Raw genomic sequence first — 16,315 nt, forward strand, 5'->3', positions numbered from 1 at the left:
AAGCTGCGCAAACGGCTTCAGCACTCGGGTGAGTCCGTGCAGAATTATGTAACTAATCTGCGAGATATGGCACGCTCATGCAATTATGGAACTCTTCAAGATCAGATTGTTCGGGATCAGTTTATCGAGGGGATATTGTGTGACAAGACCAGGGAGAAACTGCTGCTGGAGCCTGATGAATTAACTTTAGATCATGCTGTTGCTATAGCTGTGCAGGTGGAGGCTGCCACTGAATGCTCTACGTTGCTGGCAGATGCGCGCCCCCTGGCGGACGTACCGTTACAGCAGATGCGATCTGTCTGTCTCACAAACCACGGCCCATTATCCCCACATAATACAGAAACTGAAGAAACATGTTTTCCAGTGCAGCTTACACAGCATCAAGGAAATCGTAGAAGTTTAGTTTTCTGCAGCAATTGTGGATCTAATTCACACAACTCTATTCAAAATTGTCCTGCACGAGGACAGATCTGCAGGAATTGCCAAAAAAAAAATCACTTTGCAAAAGTATGCCGTTCTGCACCAGCTGCTCAAGCATCACTGAAGCGACACCCACATGCTCCGTATAACTGCACTGAAATCAGACATGTTTCAGGAGGGCAAGCAGCTTTTAGGACATGTACTGTACTCCTTGGTGAGGTGAGCCTTCCACTGTTGCTGGATACGGGTGCGGCAGCTTCTCTGCTCAATGCCAACACATACCACAAGTTCTTCTCCCATCTGCCACTGCAACAGCCCTCTACATCTCTTTGTGGTTATGACAGCTCTAAGATCACTATGCTGGGTGTTCTTCATGTTCCAGTCCGCTATGGCTCTAAACACATACCATCATTTCCTTTCTATATTACTGAGCGGGGTGCCAACCTCCTGGGATTGGACCTTTTCACATGTTTAGGATTCACACTGCGAGACAACAAGGGGTCGGATATCCACCACATCACCACTACATGGCAGCAGAGATGGCCGGCACTGTTTAAAGGACTGGGGTGCCTCACAGTTTTTACCCACAGGCCTCTGGTGGATCCGGAGGTGTCGCCAGTCATTCAACCCCTGCGCAGAATCCCTCTCGCACTGCGGGATGAAGTGACTGCAGAGCTTCAAACGATGCTGGCGATAGGAGTGATTGAACCAGTCAATGCTGCCCCCTGGATCTCTAACCTGGTCATTGCTAGGAAAAAGTCTGGTGGAATTCGGGTATGTGTGGATTTGCGATCTGTCAATAAGGCTGTTATACCAGACAAATACCCTTTACCCACAGCGGAGGAGCTGACCACTCATTTCTATGGGTCAAAAGTGTTCACAAAGCTGGATCTGAGACAAGGCTATTTGCAAGTGCCACTGCATCCTTCTAGCAGAAACCTCACAGCGTTTGTCACACACACAGGGGTATATCGCTACACACGCATGCCATTTGGCTTAAGCTCCGCCCCCAGCTGTTTTCAAAAGGTGATGACAACTATCTTGGCTGGTATCCCCGGGGTTGCTGTTTTCTTGGATGACATTGTAGTGCATGCAGCAGATATCCAGACACATAATGATCGTCTCTACAGGGTGGCTACTGCGCTCATGGAGCATAATCTCACACTGAATGAGGAGAAATGCACATTTGCTACGTCAGCCATTGATTTTGTTGGGTTTCGACTCACATCCCAAGGCATTGCCCCGCTTCAGTCAAATATCGAGGCCATTCACAGAATCCCAGAACCCTCCTCCACTTCCCAGGTAGCTTCATTTTTGGGCATGACAGCATACTACCTGCGTTTTCTACCTCAGTACTCCCGAACCACAGCACCCCTCCGCCAATTGCTAAAGAAAGATGAACCGTGGAATTGGACTGCAGAATGCACTGAGGCTGTCAAAATTCTAAAATCTCAGCTAACCACACCTCCCATTCTAGCTCACTTTGACCCAAACAGTCTGACTATTGTCACTTGTGATGCCTCCACACAGGCACTGGGAGCTGTTCTTTCACAAGAACAGGATGGTGTTGAAAGGCCGGTAGCATTTGCGTCCAGGGCCCTGACGCCCACTGAACAGCGATACTCTGTGGGCGAACGGGAAGCCCTTGCCTGTGTCTGGGCCTCAGAGAGGTGGCATCTCTATCTTTATGGCAGACGTTTCACACTCCGCACGGATCATCAGGTGCTTACCACACTCTTATCAGCTTCCGGCTCAGGTCATAAACCTCTGCGCCTACACAGATGGGGTGAGCGCCTGAGACAGTATGATTATCAACTCAAATTCACACCTGGGAGAGACAATGTGGTAGCAGATCTCTTATCCAGATCTATTACTGCACCCACACCGGCAGTCCCACCAAGCAGTAACGATGCGGAGCCAGAATTCATTCAGATGCTCCATGCACCGTTGCAATCGGCTGTCTCCTTGGAGGAGTTGCAGAAAGAATCTGAGCAGGATCCTATACTATCAACTATCCGCACATATATACGCTCAGGGTGGCCTGCACGAGTACCTGAGGAATTGGTGCCATTTGGTAGGGTGCGGAATGAACTGTCATGCTGGGGTGATGTGTGTGTTTCCAGGGGTCTCTGTACAGTAGTGCCAAGCAGCTTGCGTGCCCGTGTCCTATCAATGGCGCATGAGGGCCATTTAGGCATTGTGAAATTTAAGCAGAGATGCCGGGATCTGGTCTGGTGGCCAGGCATCGACCGGGATATTGAAGGACTTGTCAGAGACTGTGGACCATGCCTTCTCAGTGGGAAGACTGGGCAACCAGCTCCAACCCCTTTGCAGCCAGTTGCATGGCCATCACGTCCATGGGAGCACCTTCAGGTAGATATCTGTGGTGAAATTCATGGCCACGGAGTTCCCCCTCATCAACGCTTTCTGGTTGTCATCTATGATCTCCATTCCAAATGGCCAGAGGTAGTGCCAACAGGAACAGTTACTTCCCAAATTATCACACAGATACTGGATAGCCTGTTTGCTCGTTGGGGCATGCCCCGTGCTATAACTACTGACAACGGTCCCCAATTTATGTCTGCGGAATTCTCTACTTTCCTAAGCAGTAAGGGGATCAAACACATTCGTGCTGCACTCTATCACCCGCAAGCAAATGGCGGAGTGGAAAGGTTTAACCAGAGTCTTAAGAATGGGGTTCGGGCACATCTGGTTCAGGGATACTCATTCCAAATGGCACTTAACCTAACCTTAATGCACTACAGGGCTAGTCAGCACAGTACCACTCACGTTTCACCTGCTCTGCTCATGCTTGGCCGGGAGATAGAACTGCCCCTAGACCGGCTAAGAGCATGTGGTTTGCCAGCAACGACAGTAAAGGAGCCCCAAGCAAAAGCCAATGTGGCTGTCACTACAAACCAGGATCGTATGAAAAATAACTTCGACAAACGACACAGGGTTAGGCATGCTAACATCGAGGTACTGGACTGGGTGCGGGCCCGCAGACCCCACCGTAGCAGTAAAATGGCATCTTTCTGGTCTGAACCTCACCAAGTAGTTCGTCGGTTAGGCTCAACCACATATATGTTGAGTGATGGTTCTCGCTGGCATGCAAGTAGATTGCAGAAAGTGCCTATTCCCCTTACTACAACAAGAGGCCCAAGGGCAACAGAACCAATGGGGGCAGCAACACGAGGAATAAACTTTCCAACCCCACAACCTGAGCCAGTACAGCAGCAGCTATACCAGGCACCTCAGGGTCGTCAGCTCAGGGAGCCCCCACAACAGGCGGAGCCTGATCCGCCACCACTCTTGGCAGACACTGACCCCTGTCCTTCCCAAACATTGCACGATCCTATCCAAGATGTTCCAGAAATGCAACAGCAGGAGGGTTTGGGAGGTAGACCAGTTCGGGCGAAGACTCGTCCAGCCTATCTTAAGGATTATATCATAGACTTTCATGCATAAAGGTTAAGATGTGTCTGCTGTTTTGGCTGTTTACTAAACTTGTTTACTAAGTCATCTAGTTCTTGGAGGGGGGGGGGGAATTGTTGTGTTCAGCATGTTGTAAGATTTATTGAAGTGCGTGCGCGTGCATGTGGTGCGTGCGCGTGGAAAATAAAGCGGAAGTTTTAGTGTGTTCATCTGGACTAATGTGTAGACTGAGTTATTGAGTGTCCATAAAAGTTTATACACAATAGACGTACCTGCATCATTTGCGTCGCTTTACTCCCATTCATGAATTCGCTCTCGGGGCATCATGGGATAGCGCAGTATGCATGGGATGCACACTTTGGAATCTCGCCGGAAGTAGTAAGTCATCCGGGTACTTCTCGCATACTGTTTTTCGAATTCTATGAATTCGGAAATACTACTCGGCTCGCATACTGATTTTAGCGTACTATATATTATGGAAGTATGCGGTTTCGGACACAGCCTTGCTCTATGGGGTTCAGGTCAGGGGACATTGATGGCCATACCATATGAGGCACTCCAACTTCCTGAAGTTGAGCTGTGACAATTCTGCCACAATGGGGTGGATCATTATCATCCATGAACAGAAAGTTGGGGGTGTGCTTGCAGAATTTGGGGATGATGGGATCTATAATGTCTCTGAGGTAAGAACTTGCAGTGACTGAGCCATCTACAATAACCTAATCTGTTTTGCACTGACTGATGATGCCTGCCAAAACTTTTGCACCTCCTCCACTAAAGCAAACCCTGGGGACCATGTTGACCTCAGCAAATGGCTCACCTCGCCTTCTCCAGCAACACTGACAACAATCATTGCTGTGCAAGGTGACTCGACACTCATCAGTGAACAGGACTGTAGACCACAGGTCACATAGTCTGACTTGTGCTCACTGGAATGTTCATGTCGGTGTCTTGGTGTCAGTGGAGTAACCTGCAATGGTTGTCTGGCATTTAAGCCAAAGTGGTGGAGTCGTTGCAAATGGTTTGTCTGGAAACCCTAGTACCCCTCACATCTCTTAAACGGACCTGCAGCTGTGTGGCATATGCATATTGATGTCTGAGTGCAAAGGTGCTTAGGTGCTCATTGTTGCGGTCTGTCACTCGTGGGGCTCCACTCCTGGGTATGTCATGAACTCTGCCAGTAGTTCTGTGTCTTGATGCAAGTCTGCTGTTGACACTTTGAGACACACCAAGTTCACGAGCAACATCTGTCTACCTGCAACTGACCTGAGGGTGCACCTTAGCCAAGTGGTGCTGCTCGTACATTGAGTGACATTGTGTTTTTATGGCTGTTTGAGCCATGACCCTAACCCTAACCCATGATAGGGACAGTCCTCACCCACACCAAACCCTAAACCCAACCAAACGGCATAACCATAATTCTTGTAAAAAGTTTGGGAAAACGACAGCCCTCACCTAACTCAAACCCTAACCCTAACCTCAGTTTAAAGGGACAACCCTCACCCACACCAAACCCTAAACCCAACCCTAAGTCATTAAAGGGCATAACCCCAAGCCTTTGGAAAAACCATGCACAAATCCCCTAACAACCCTGACTAAAAAACAGAACCCTAAACAAACAGATTGAGGATCTGGTGAACTTCCTATCACAAATTGGCAGTAAGACACTCGCCTGGAATTGATCAACTAGTGCTGATCGCCTCAGACGAGGGTGTCTAGTGTTTAAAGAATCGAAACACCCGATGAAACTGAGGTACACTACTGGTGAAGTGTCTTAAACATTTCCCTCTCACAACTGGTCTTGAGGGAGTAACAAAAGGAGAAATGAATCCCAAACCTCAACCATTGATCCCTACAGCATCCAAACCCATCAAAACCATCCCAAAGACGTTGGCACATTGTGCAACAGCCAACAATTGGAACACACAAAAAACACTTCCTCCTCTCATCAAATCTTAAGCCCAAATCCCACAAACAAGGCTAAACCTCCCACACAGGAGGGGTAAGATCAGTGCTCTTATGGTATATAGTCAGACAAGCGTGGGCCAGTGCACGCCTCCTCAATCTCCCTACTTCTAACCTACCTAGACTAGCGCTAGGATGGGGGGAGTTGTTGTAATTCTTTCAAAACCTAACCCATGATGATCTTAGAATGACTAACTGACAATACCAGATTTTTGTACCCACAGGATGTTGAAATTGATGCCACATTGAAAAAGATTGTCTTTTGGTATTGACCCCATTATAAGGCACACCTGTAAACAATGAGACTATTACATGGAAAACACGAAATGAGGTGTGTCTATGACCCCAATACAGTTGCCTCCATTTCCCAAAATGTGTGAAGTGAAACAAACACCTTATGTTTCACATTCACTGAGTCTATCACAGTTTCTCTAACCTATTGTGCGTAGTGTATAATATATAAACTGTTGTTGGGCATTAAAGGGGTCAGTGGAGAAGTTTACTCTTTATTGCTTTATCTTGGCAAACGGATTTATATCATGATAAATTCAACCTAAATCGACCAATCAAACACTATATGTTTTCTTTCTCAGCAAATCCCTTACCTGCAGGGATCATAACAGCTGACGGACAGCAACAAAACGTGATGGTGTACACCACTGCCTATCAGCAGGTGAGGATGGATGCTATGTTTTTTTTTTTTTTTTCCAGCCAAAAATAACAAACACAGTTTGGATATGCGATGTCCAGTGGAGCTCATGTCAACATACTGCCTATTAGGCCAGTGGTCCTGAATTTTTTTTTTTACTCACAGCCCTCAAAACCAAACACCTTTTCTTGTGCCCCACTGCAATTTTTAGAAATTAACCTGCTATTTGTGAACTGTTAGTTGCCTTTATTCAATAAAATGCTAATTATTTGGTCACCTAACCCAAGTAGACCTATGCTGGAACCTTACAAGGAAAAGCAAAAACCAAAATCCAGGCAGATGTCATAAGTGGGTAGACTGTCAGCAAAGCTAGACCTGCAGGACAGATTTTTATGTATTACTCCAAGGTTTGTTTCTTACTCCCGCACTACATTTGTGTTAGATTTGAACATATATCAGGGCTCGAAATTGCGACCATTTTGGTCGCATATGCGCCCGAAAATTAATCTATGCGACCTCATAATATATATGGGAGCATTAGTGCGACTGCAGATAATGGTTGTAGTGCGACCTGTTTTGATTTTTTTGTAAAAACGTGCTGAATCGCTCTTCCCTGCCGCTATATTGGTTCATATTAGCTGTCATTCACTCAAGGTATTCCGCTGTCAGATGACAGGGAAGGAGCTTTTATGACCACGGGAAATGCAAACGGCTGAAGAGTAAAAACTTAAAGCGCACAGGTTTGCAAACCCCACCTAATTTGAGGCGCAGATGAAAGCGGTCATGACACGTCACGTGGTGAATAATGATCCGCCAGCTGAGATCAATCGAGTACGCGCTTCTTGGAGAAGGTGCCCGAATCTCGATGCGTTGCATTCACTGCGTGTTTAGCGCAAATGTCCGCTAAAAGTCAAATCTAATACTGTACATATCATCGCCAAAGGAGCTCGCCTTTACTAAGTTTACACTGAAACTGCGGCTCATAACAAAGACCGGTATTGTGCTGATGGTTAGCGCAAGAGTCCTGCTCTGCCTGCGCATAAATTGGGTCGGCTGACTCGCCTGCTTTCCACTAACACAGAAAAATGAAGATCATCTCAGACTGAACCTCTAAATTGACACAAACTGAAACCAAAACTTTTAAAGAGTAATAGTGAGACTTACTTTCTTTTGTCTATTCTTTTTGAGGTGTATATTATTTTTATATTTATTTACTGATGACTGCTTTGCAGCTTTCATCATTGAATTGAATGATTTATTATAATCTTTTGTTTGTTTTGTAGCAGAAATATTATTTATTAAATTGACATGCATATAAAAACAGCAGTATAAAATAAATATTTCTTACTGCAATGCTTAATTTTTGTTTGATGCAAACTATACAATTATTTTTCATAAATTAACAGACTTTTTATAGCAGATAACATTCATGCACATTCAAGGCAGTATCATAATGAGAAATGGAATTCATTGTTACTATTATTGTCATTTTTTATCATTATTAATATTCTATGGCCTAATTATTAGACATTCATTTTGGAATTATTGCACACAAATATCAATGTCTTTGCAGCATTAGTTAGATAGTTGTTTCTGGTTTTTGTTAGTCCTATTAAATGTTGTTTTAAAATACAATAAATCCCTTAAAAAACAATTTGCAGCGGTGCTCATTTATTTTTGGTGGATGCTCCTAAATTTTCTCTGGTGCTCCTAAAATTCTTTTGGTGCTCCTAAATATTTGCAGTTGGAAGCACCGGTGCTACCAAGTAAAAAAGTTAATTTCGAGCCCTGTATATATATATATATATGACCTTGTTGACTGAAAACACAACGCACACACTACGATCAACCGGACAAGATGCTTCTACCAAACAGAATTAGACACCTGAGTTCAGGTATTCATCACTTACCACTTCCCAAATTAGATAAATACCAATGTATTTGCCTTTTTAATTATATGTTTTACACAGATCTATTTTAAGGGGGTCCTGCTGAACATTTTAGCACCTATAACCAACACAATCTTCACACCTGCGCTTGCATTCACAATGAAATCTAACAACAATTCTACATGTCAGTTATTGTTTGATTAATGTGTTTACATGTTTACATTCGGAGAGCAGCATTTAAAACGGATCTTGCAGTCAGTAATATTGTAGTGAGGTGAACGTTCTGTAACTTAGTAACTAAATCATTTAGACTAAGGGGTGTCTTTAAAAACTGAAAGAGTACTGCTGACGATACTAACTATAACTTTGCCATCTAAATGAACATAAACAATGAACATTGTTTGCACACTTACCAAATCTGTAGAAAGGATAATCAACACGAACTAGACCCGTGTCTTTATTTAAAAGGAGACAAGTGGCAAATCCGGATTTCACCTTTTCCAGATGCGAAGAGCACTCAGGTAAAGATTTTTCCTTGCAAACGTATTTTTGTCGCGTGTAAGCAGACCACTGTTATCCACAAATGTGTGTTCTCTCTCATCGTGGGGAAATGGAAACAAAATCTTCATTGTGGCACATTAATGACCGCGACACTGACAACACGTCTTTGAACAATTCTTCTTCTTTTACTTGTTTTAATTACGGTTGGCATCACATTGTGGCATCTCTCTGCCATCTGAACACTGTAACAGGTAAAAACAGTCTTCGAAGCCATGTTAATAAAGTTGCACCTCATTCATAACAGAGCGTGCTGATTTGACTTCTGATACATATGCAAACTGTAGTCTACATCAGGGATTCCCAAACTTTTTTTATTCCAGGACCCACCTAGGCAAGTAATTCAATCTCAAGACCCACCATAATATTTTAATATGGAAAAATGGGTAAAAAATGTATCCATTCAAAGCAGTAAAAAAATATATGGTGAGTGACTTTTTGGATTTTGCGATTTGATATGCACAAAATGAGGCTCGAAGTGCTTTTTGTGGGATGCTGGCTGTAAATGTGATCATTTTTTTGTTGAAAAAGATACTCTTTTTTTTTTCAGAAGAGAATATGATCAACCTTTGATCAAGCCCCTTGATTATGATCAAGCCCCGTCACATAGCAGTAAATTCCACTGCTAGTGGATAGTCATAAGAAACTAAATAGCTTTTTGATCGACTACTACAAGCTGGGAAAGCGTCAGATAAATATGCCAATGCAGTTAACGTTGTTGCTGAATAGATCTAATATTTACACATTTGCTTAAGGAAAGATATGATGGGGTAGTTACATTACTATTACTATTTTCCATAACATCTATGCCCTTCCATAACATTAGCTGACGTTAAAACTAACAGATAGCACTATAGCTATTTATTGATTAGCAATCTGTCAACGTTGGGATGTAAAAAATATGGGACAACAAATAGCTTCAATTGATAAAATACATAGCAAGCATTAGAAAATATTGAAAATAAAATAAAAGGTTCAGCCTATCAAAATCAATGGCCTATCCAGAAATTAAATATAATTAAATAAATTAAATAAAGCTATAAAATCTATTTCACTTTTAATTGTATTTTCATATTGATTAAAGTTACTATACTGTAGTTATTTAGTGAAGAGCAGCAAATGAATCTCTCATTGTGTTTTGGTTGACAACAGAGGTGTTAATGTAAGAATGCACAGATCTATAATGAAGCATTCGACTACTTGTGTAACTGTTTGTGCTCATTTAAGAGAAAATTAGTAGTGTTTAAAATAAAACATGCAGGACGGAGCAAAAAAACGAAAAACAAAAAAAATAGCACTTTTCCGATGGCCCCTTACTGAAAGCTCCGCTCAGCGCGAGCTCTACCGGCTAAACGCAGATTGCGAGGGCTCAAACGGAGCAGTGCTCGTAATGTTGAGCGAAAAAACAGAAAAAGACTGCTGTGAAACACTTTAGATCTTTTTAGGGTAAGAGGTTTTTGAGTTATTGCCATCAATCGTACTGGTTTTGATTCACCGCAATGTAAATATACCTGCAGCTATGTGACGTTGCGCGACCCACCTTTGTTCACTGTGCGACCCACAGTTTAAAAAACCCTGGTCTACATCGTTCACTTGATTTGGATGTAAATACCCTCAAATTAAAGCTGACAGTCTGCAGTTAAAGCACATCATGTTCGTTTTATTTAAAATAAAAAAAACAAATCTATTGTGTTGATGTATAGAGCCAGAAATGTTAGAATTGTGTCGATGATGTCCAAATATTTATGGACCTAACTGTATGTGACTGTCAACATCTCAAAAAATGTGTTTTGGTGTTTCGTGACCCTTTAAAGTACTTCATGAGCAGAAACTCATGCTGATGTGTTGACTGCAGGCCCGGATTAAGAACTCAGGGGCCCCTGGGCACATTGTCTTGTAAGGCCCCCTACCTGGCCGCACCCCTATAGTTGAATTTAAAAAATAAGAATAATATAATAATTTTTAAATAAAATGAATCTATAATATGTTGCCCACATATTTAAATAAATGATATATAGTACATATGTATTTATAGTCTACAAAGATTTAACTTATTTTTCAAAGCATTGAATAAAAATACTAATAAAACTATAAATATATATATATATATATATATATATATATATATATATATATATATATATATATATATATATATATATATATATATTTTTTTTTTTTTTTAAGGGTATTTTAATGTATTGCTTTTACAAACTTATAAAGCATTTTATTGCCATGGCATATAACGTACAATGCTTATCCAATCCAGTTCTATGAATCTGAGTTCTATGAATCTGAGTCTTTCATAATACAAACACTGATTTACTGTCTCTCTCCTCCTCTCCCTGTATTTTCTCTACTCTTCTCGTGATGAAGACTAGATTATAAACCTAAATGTATCCGAAATCACACACACTATACCTCTTCTCTCCCGTCTCTCTCCTCTTCTGGGCCTTTCCCTCTCTCTCTCCCTCTCTCTCTCCTTTTCTGTCTGTCTCTCACACGATGAATCCAGTCCGCGCTGCGCTGCCGTTAGCCTCCTCCGCCTGTTTAATGCTATCTCATCATTTAAAGTTACCATAACGTCTTCTTCTGTACCCTCATTCTCCTGATCAAGGGTCTGTTTAAAGATGGTGTGTATGGAAAATGCCTCAATAAAGATGCCTCCTCTTTCTCTCGCGTTTGCTAAATACACTTGTCCACTCATTTTTGATCTATGACAGATATAACGTTACACCAAAGTCCGCTCAGTTTAGTGCAGGTTATTACAAAACTGACGTTTCCGCGCTTGACCAATTACAGCATTCTGTTTAATTAACGAAAAAAGGCAGTTTAAATATAATAATAATATTAATATGTGATCGCGATTTTTTTGCTCAGAGGAAATACAGTCGTCTGAGCAATATAGTTTTTGCAGAGAGGGAGGCACCTATAATAAGGCTAAACATTATTAAATACCCAGCAGACACTTGTGACTTTATATCACATTTGCATTATTTTAAAAAAATGCTTCCTTCCTGTTAAAAATAAATATATTTCCAATCTGATATGTAACGGGGAGAAAAAAAAGTAGCTCAGCTGATGGTGGATTCGAACCGATTTTATGATTAATCTCGTCAAAAGATGTTGCTGTGCGCCTTACAAGGTGCGCCACTGTGGCTGTAATGAATAATAGCTCTTTACTTATCTTGTCTCTATCAATCATGCATCGATGGGCGTAAACCCTGAATAGCTTATTCCAACTAGATGCGCTATTTGCAATTAGCCTAAAAAGACACTCCGAAATTGTCTTTTTTTCTCCCCCCTCGCAGGGGCCCCTAGTGCGCACGGGCCCCTGGGCCTGTGCCCATAAGGCCCATTGGTTAATCCGGCCCTGGTTGACTGAGTTTAAAAGCACATGATTCTCCACAACCTGATAGTGTATTACAAGTACAGATATGCACACAGAGAATGTGGTTTATTTTGCACTGGGCAGTTTAACAGTTCATGTATTATCATCTGCAATTTAACATCATTAAACAGACAATGATTTGTTTTTTTGCATTTCATCTGTTGCAGATCCCAGGCGTGCAACAGCTCCAGTTTTCTTGAAGATATGCAGAAATCAACACCTAATGTTGACAAATCAAACTTTCACACTTTCACACACAAGTGATGATGATGATGAACGGTGAGCCTGTTGAAGGTCATCTGTGGTCTTCTCGTGCTCACAAGTCACAGAGCCGGACATCTTTGTTTATTTAGCTTGTTTTGTGTGTGTGCTCTGTGTGTCTGTGCACACACTTTATGATTTTAAGGTGACTTGTCTGTTGGGTGTTACTTTTATTTGTGTTTTCATCACTCATTTTATCCATTTAACAGATTACGGTAGAAGGGTCCTGAGGGAATTTAAGCCCTCGTTAAAGCAATAAAACAGATCAAATGTGAATCTTCCTGCGAGTTTAAGGAATGGTTTCTTCCTTTTTTTATATTGATTAAAAATCATGTTGCATGTGCGATGTCTGTTTGATGAGACGATAACACTTCTATAATTCTATTTTAGTTTTCTTTTTGTAAAAAAGAAATATTTTTGTTTATGTTTTTTCCTTGTTTTATGAATTTGTATTAATGCAAACTACTCAACATGGAGAATTGATTTCAAAGAGGTTTACATTTATTTAAATCAAAAAATAGAGTTTTTCAATGTTGCCCATTGTAAGACAATGACCTTGGTTATGATTATGATCTCACATTAAATTCTTGTTCATAACTGTTCTTTTTCATTTTGTATTTATTTACTGTTCAAATTAGACAGCCTGTTTCATAAGTATGGAGGACCAGGAGGGCCGGTTGGAAATAAAATGAAGATTCAAATTATCAATTTAATAATTGAAGGATAAAAAATTTATATAATTAGTGCCTACTCATACTATGCCATCCGTACCGTGCCCAGGCCCGTTTCCCGGATTGTTTGAGAAGTGTGAGTGCGCTGAATCGGGCTCAAGCACGGTTCACTTGGCCGGCCCTGGCCCGGTTGGAAGAGGTGTGCCTGAGCACGGATCACTTGGGCTTTGGCGCGGTACGCTTGTGTGTGAGTGCAAAACGCACCAAAGCCCGAAACTGAAAGCGAGACGTGACTTTTAAGGGACTGTTTCATATGGATTTATTAATCATTCTTACTGTTCAGTGAAAGCAAACTGCCGTCGTTTATTAAAGACGCAAACCCCTCACTTCACGACAGCTGCGCGCCTTCAGCAAACCTCCTCATTCCTGCAGCACGAGGGCTTTATGATTGTTTATGAGCGCCAAAAGTGGCGAATCTGTTCGGCGAAATATCTGACTGCGTGTCCCCGCATCCCTAAGGACTGTTTGGCGAAATATTTGACTGCATATCAAACGACTGAAATGATATAACTAGAGAAATCTCCACCGTGCTGCTGAGAGAGAGAGATCTTCTCACTGAACAGCCCATCAGCGATGATGTAAACGTGCCGAAGCCCGTTTGTGGTGTGAGCGCAGGCCGTCGGGGGAGACGGGAGGGGGTACAAGCATGCTTTGGCCCGGTTCGAGGCAACTGTACCTAGTGTGAATACGGCCTTGAATAACAGTTTCAATGGTCAATTAATGGACAAATAAATAGACATTTAAAGATGCTTATTTTAACTCTCTCTATTAGCCATTTTCTTTTCTTTTTGCTACATGCTTTTTTAAGTTAGAAATAAATCCATTTGGACAGATGCCATTGGACAGTTCACATGTGGGAGAAACCAATCAACTAAACCACAAGCTAAACCCTCTTTCGCTTGTGAATGAAACGTGCGACAGAGACAAAACCGTAGCTCATTTTAGTGGATGTTTAAAGGGCCATGACCCCACCCCCCATCATTTTATGGAGGATGTTTTCACACCTCTAGTTTGAAAAAAGTCAGGCAAGTGGGTGAGCCCAGCTCTGTTTAGGTGGGAGTGTTGACTGACAAAAGAGGGAAGAATTTGCATAAAAAGTAGAGTTTTCTGTTCAAGCATGCGTTGATTTTCACAAAAGCAAAACCACACAAAGACCCAGGGGGGGAAATACAGTGCCTATGTTTACATAGAAATCAGTAATCAAATTATTTGGCAAATCATGTTTGAGCACAAGGGTGTCCATCAGTGCACATGACACCAGGACACCCTAGGGCAGAGGTTGATGATCGACTTTGTGGTTGTATCATGTGACCTCTGACCGTATGTCTTGTACACTTGGGTAAAGACAGGGGCAAAGCTGTCAACTGACCACCCTCTTGTGAGTTGGATCTGCTGGCAGGCAGAAAAAGTGGACAAACCTGGCAGGCCCAAATGTATTGTGAGGGTAATCTGGGAACATTTGGCTGAACCTCAAGTCAGAGGGATTGTCAACTCTCACCTTCGGAAGAGCTTTGACCAGATCCTGAGGGAGGCTGGAGACATTGAGACCAAGTGGTTCATGTTTTCTGACTCCATTGCCAACGCAGCTGTGAGGAGCTGTGGCAGTAAGGTCTGTGGTGCATGTAAAGGTGGCAATTCAGGAACCCGGTGGTGGACACCGAAAGTAAGGGATGCCATCAAGCTGAAGAAGGAATCAAATAGGGCTTGGTTGGCTTGTAGGACTCCTGAGGCAGCTGATGGGTACCGACAGGCCAAGCGTGCTGCAGCCCGGGTGGTTGCGGAAGCAAAAACTTGAGCTTGGGAAAAGTTCGAGGAGACCATAGAGGAAGACTACCGGTTGGCCCCAAATAGATTCTGGCAAACCGTTAGGTGGCTCAGTAGTGGAAAGCAGTTCCACACTGACACTGTTTACAGCGGAAGTGGGCAGCTGTTGACCTCGACTAGGGATGTTGTAGGACGGTGGAAGGTATACTTTGAGGATCTCCTCAACCCCACTGACATGCCTTTCATTGAGGAAGCAGAGACTGGGGATGCAGGAGTGGACTGACCCATCACCCAAGCTTAGGTCACTGAGGTAGTTTGAAAGGTTTGCAATGGCAAAGCAGCAGGGGTGAATGAGATTCACCCTGTGGATCTAAGGTCTCTGGATATTGTAAGGCTGTCTTGACTGACACGTTTCTACAATATTGCATGGAGCTCGGGGACAGTACCTCTGGACTAGGTTGGTGGTTCCCATTTTTAAGAACGGGTACCAGAGGGTGTGCTCCAACTATTGGGTGATCACACTCCTCAGCCTACCCTGGGGAAGTCAGCATGCCCGCGTACTGGAGAGGAGGATCCGGCTGATGGTTGAACCTAGAATCCAGAAGAAACAATGCGGTTTTCCTCAAGGCCGTGATACACTTGACCAGTTCTATACCCTTACCAGGGTACTTGAGGGTTCATAGGACTATGCCCAACCACATGTGTTTTGTGGACTTGGTGAAGGCATTTGACCGTGTTCCTCATGGCATTCTGTGGAGGGTGCTCTGGGAATATGGGGTCAGAGGTGCTCTGTTAAGGGCTGTCTCTGTCATTGAGAGAAGTCAGCTGAGGTGGCTCGGGCATCTGTTTGGGATGCCTCTTGGACACCTACCTAGGGAGGTGTTCCAGGCATGTCCCATCAGGAAGAGGCCTCGGGAAAGACCCAGGACATGCTGGAGAGACTATAGCAGGTCGCACATCAGAAGCGCCGCTCGGCGGCGCGCAGCGCCACGCCGCGCCATGCATTTTAGAATTCTAAACATAGGTTTCTATCAGGATACACACACCGGCGCCGCAAGTCGGCGGCTGTCGGCGGCGCCCGGCGACGGCTCAGGACGCAGTTCATTTTTCAGCCGCGCCACAGAGCGCCATCTGATTAGTTTCATGTTAAATATCATTCGAATGTGCGCGTCTGGTGTGCGATACTTCAAACTGTCATGTACGCGCCGTGTCGCGGCGCCGAGTGGCGCTTCTGGTGTGCTACCTGCTTATA

The 16,315-nt window shown here is 43.2% G+C and overlaps 1 protein-coding gene across 2 annotated transcripts in view; it reads left to right on the plus strand.

The window, feature by feature from the left end:
• Window positions 1-13,165, plus strand: part of nfybb (nuclear transcription factor Y, beta b) — a 36,173-nt gene extending 23,008 nt beyond the window's left edge. The window contains 2 exon segments of one of the 2 annotated variants that reach the window (NM_001013322.2): window positions 6,414-6,493; window positions 12,475-12,848. In NM_001013322.2, the coding sequence (NP_001013340.1) occupies window positions 6,414-6,493; window positions 12,475-12,507 (113 nt within the window). In that variant the 3' untranslated portion in view covers window positions 12,508-12,848. 2 annotated transcript variants of the gene reach the window in all.
• Window positions 13,166-16,315: the final 3,150 nt, after the last annotated feature.

This window comes from Danio rerio, chromosome 25 (assembly GCF_052040795.2).
Source record: "Danio rerio strain M-AB ecotype USA chromosome 25, GRCz13ab, whole genome shotgun sequence".
Classification (NCBI taxonomy): Eukaryota; Metazoa; Chordata; class Actinopteri; order Cypriniformes; family Danionidae; genus Danio; species Danio rerio.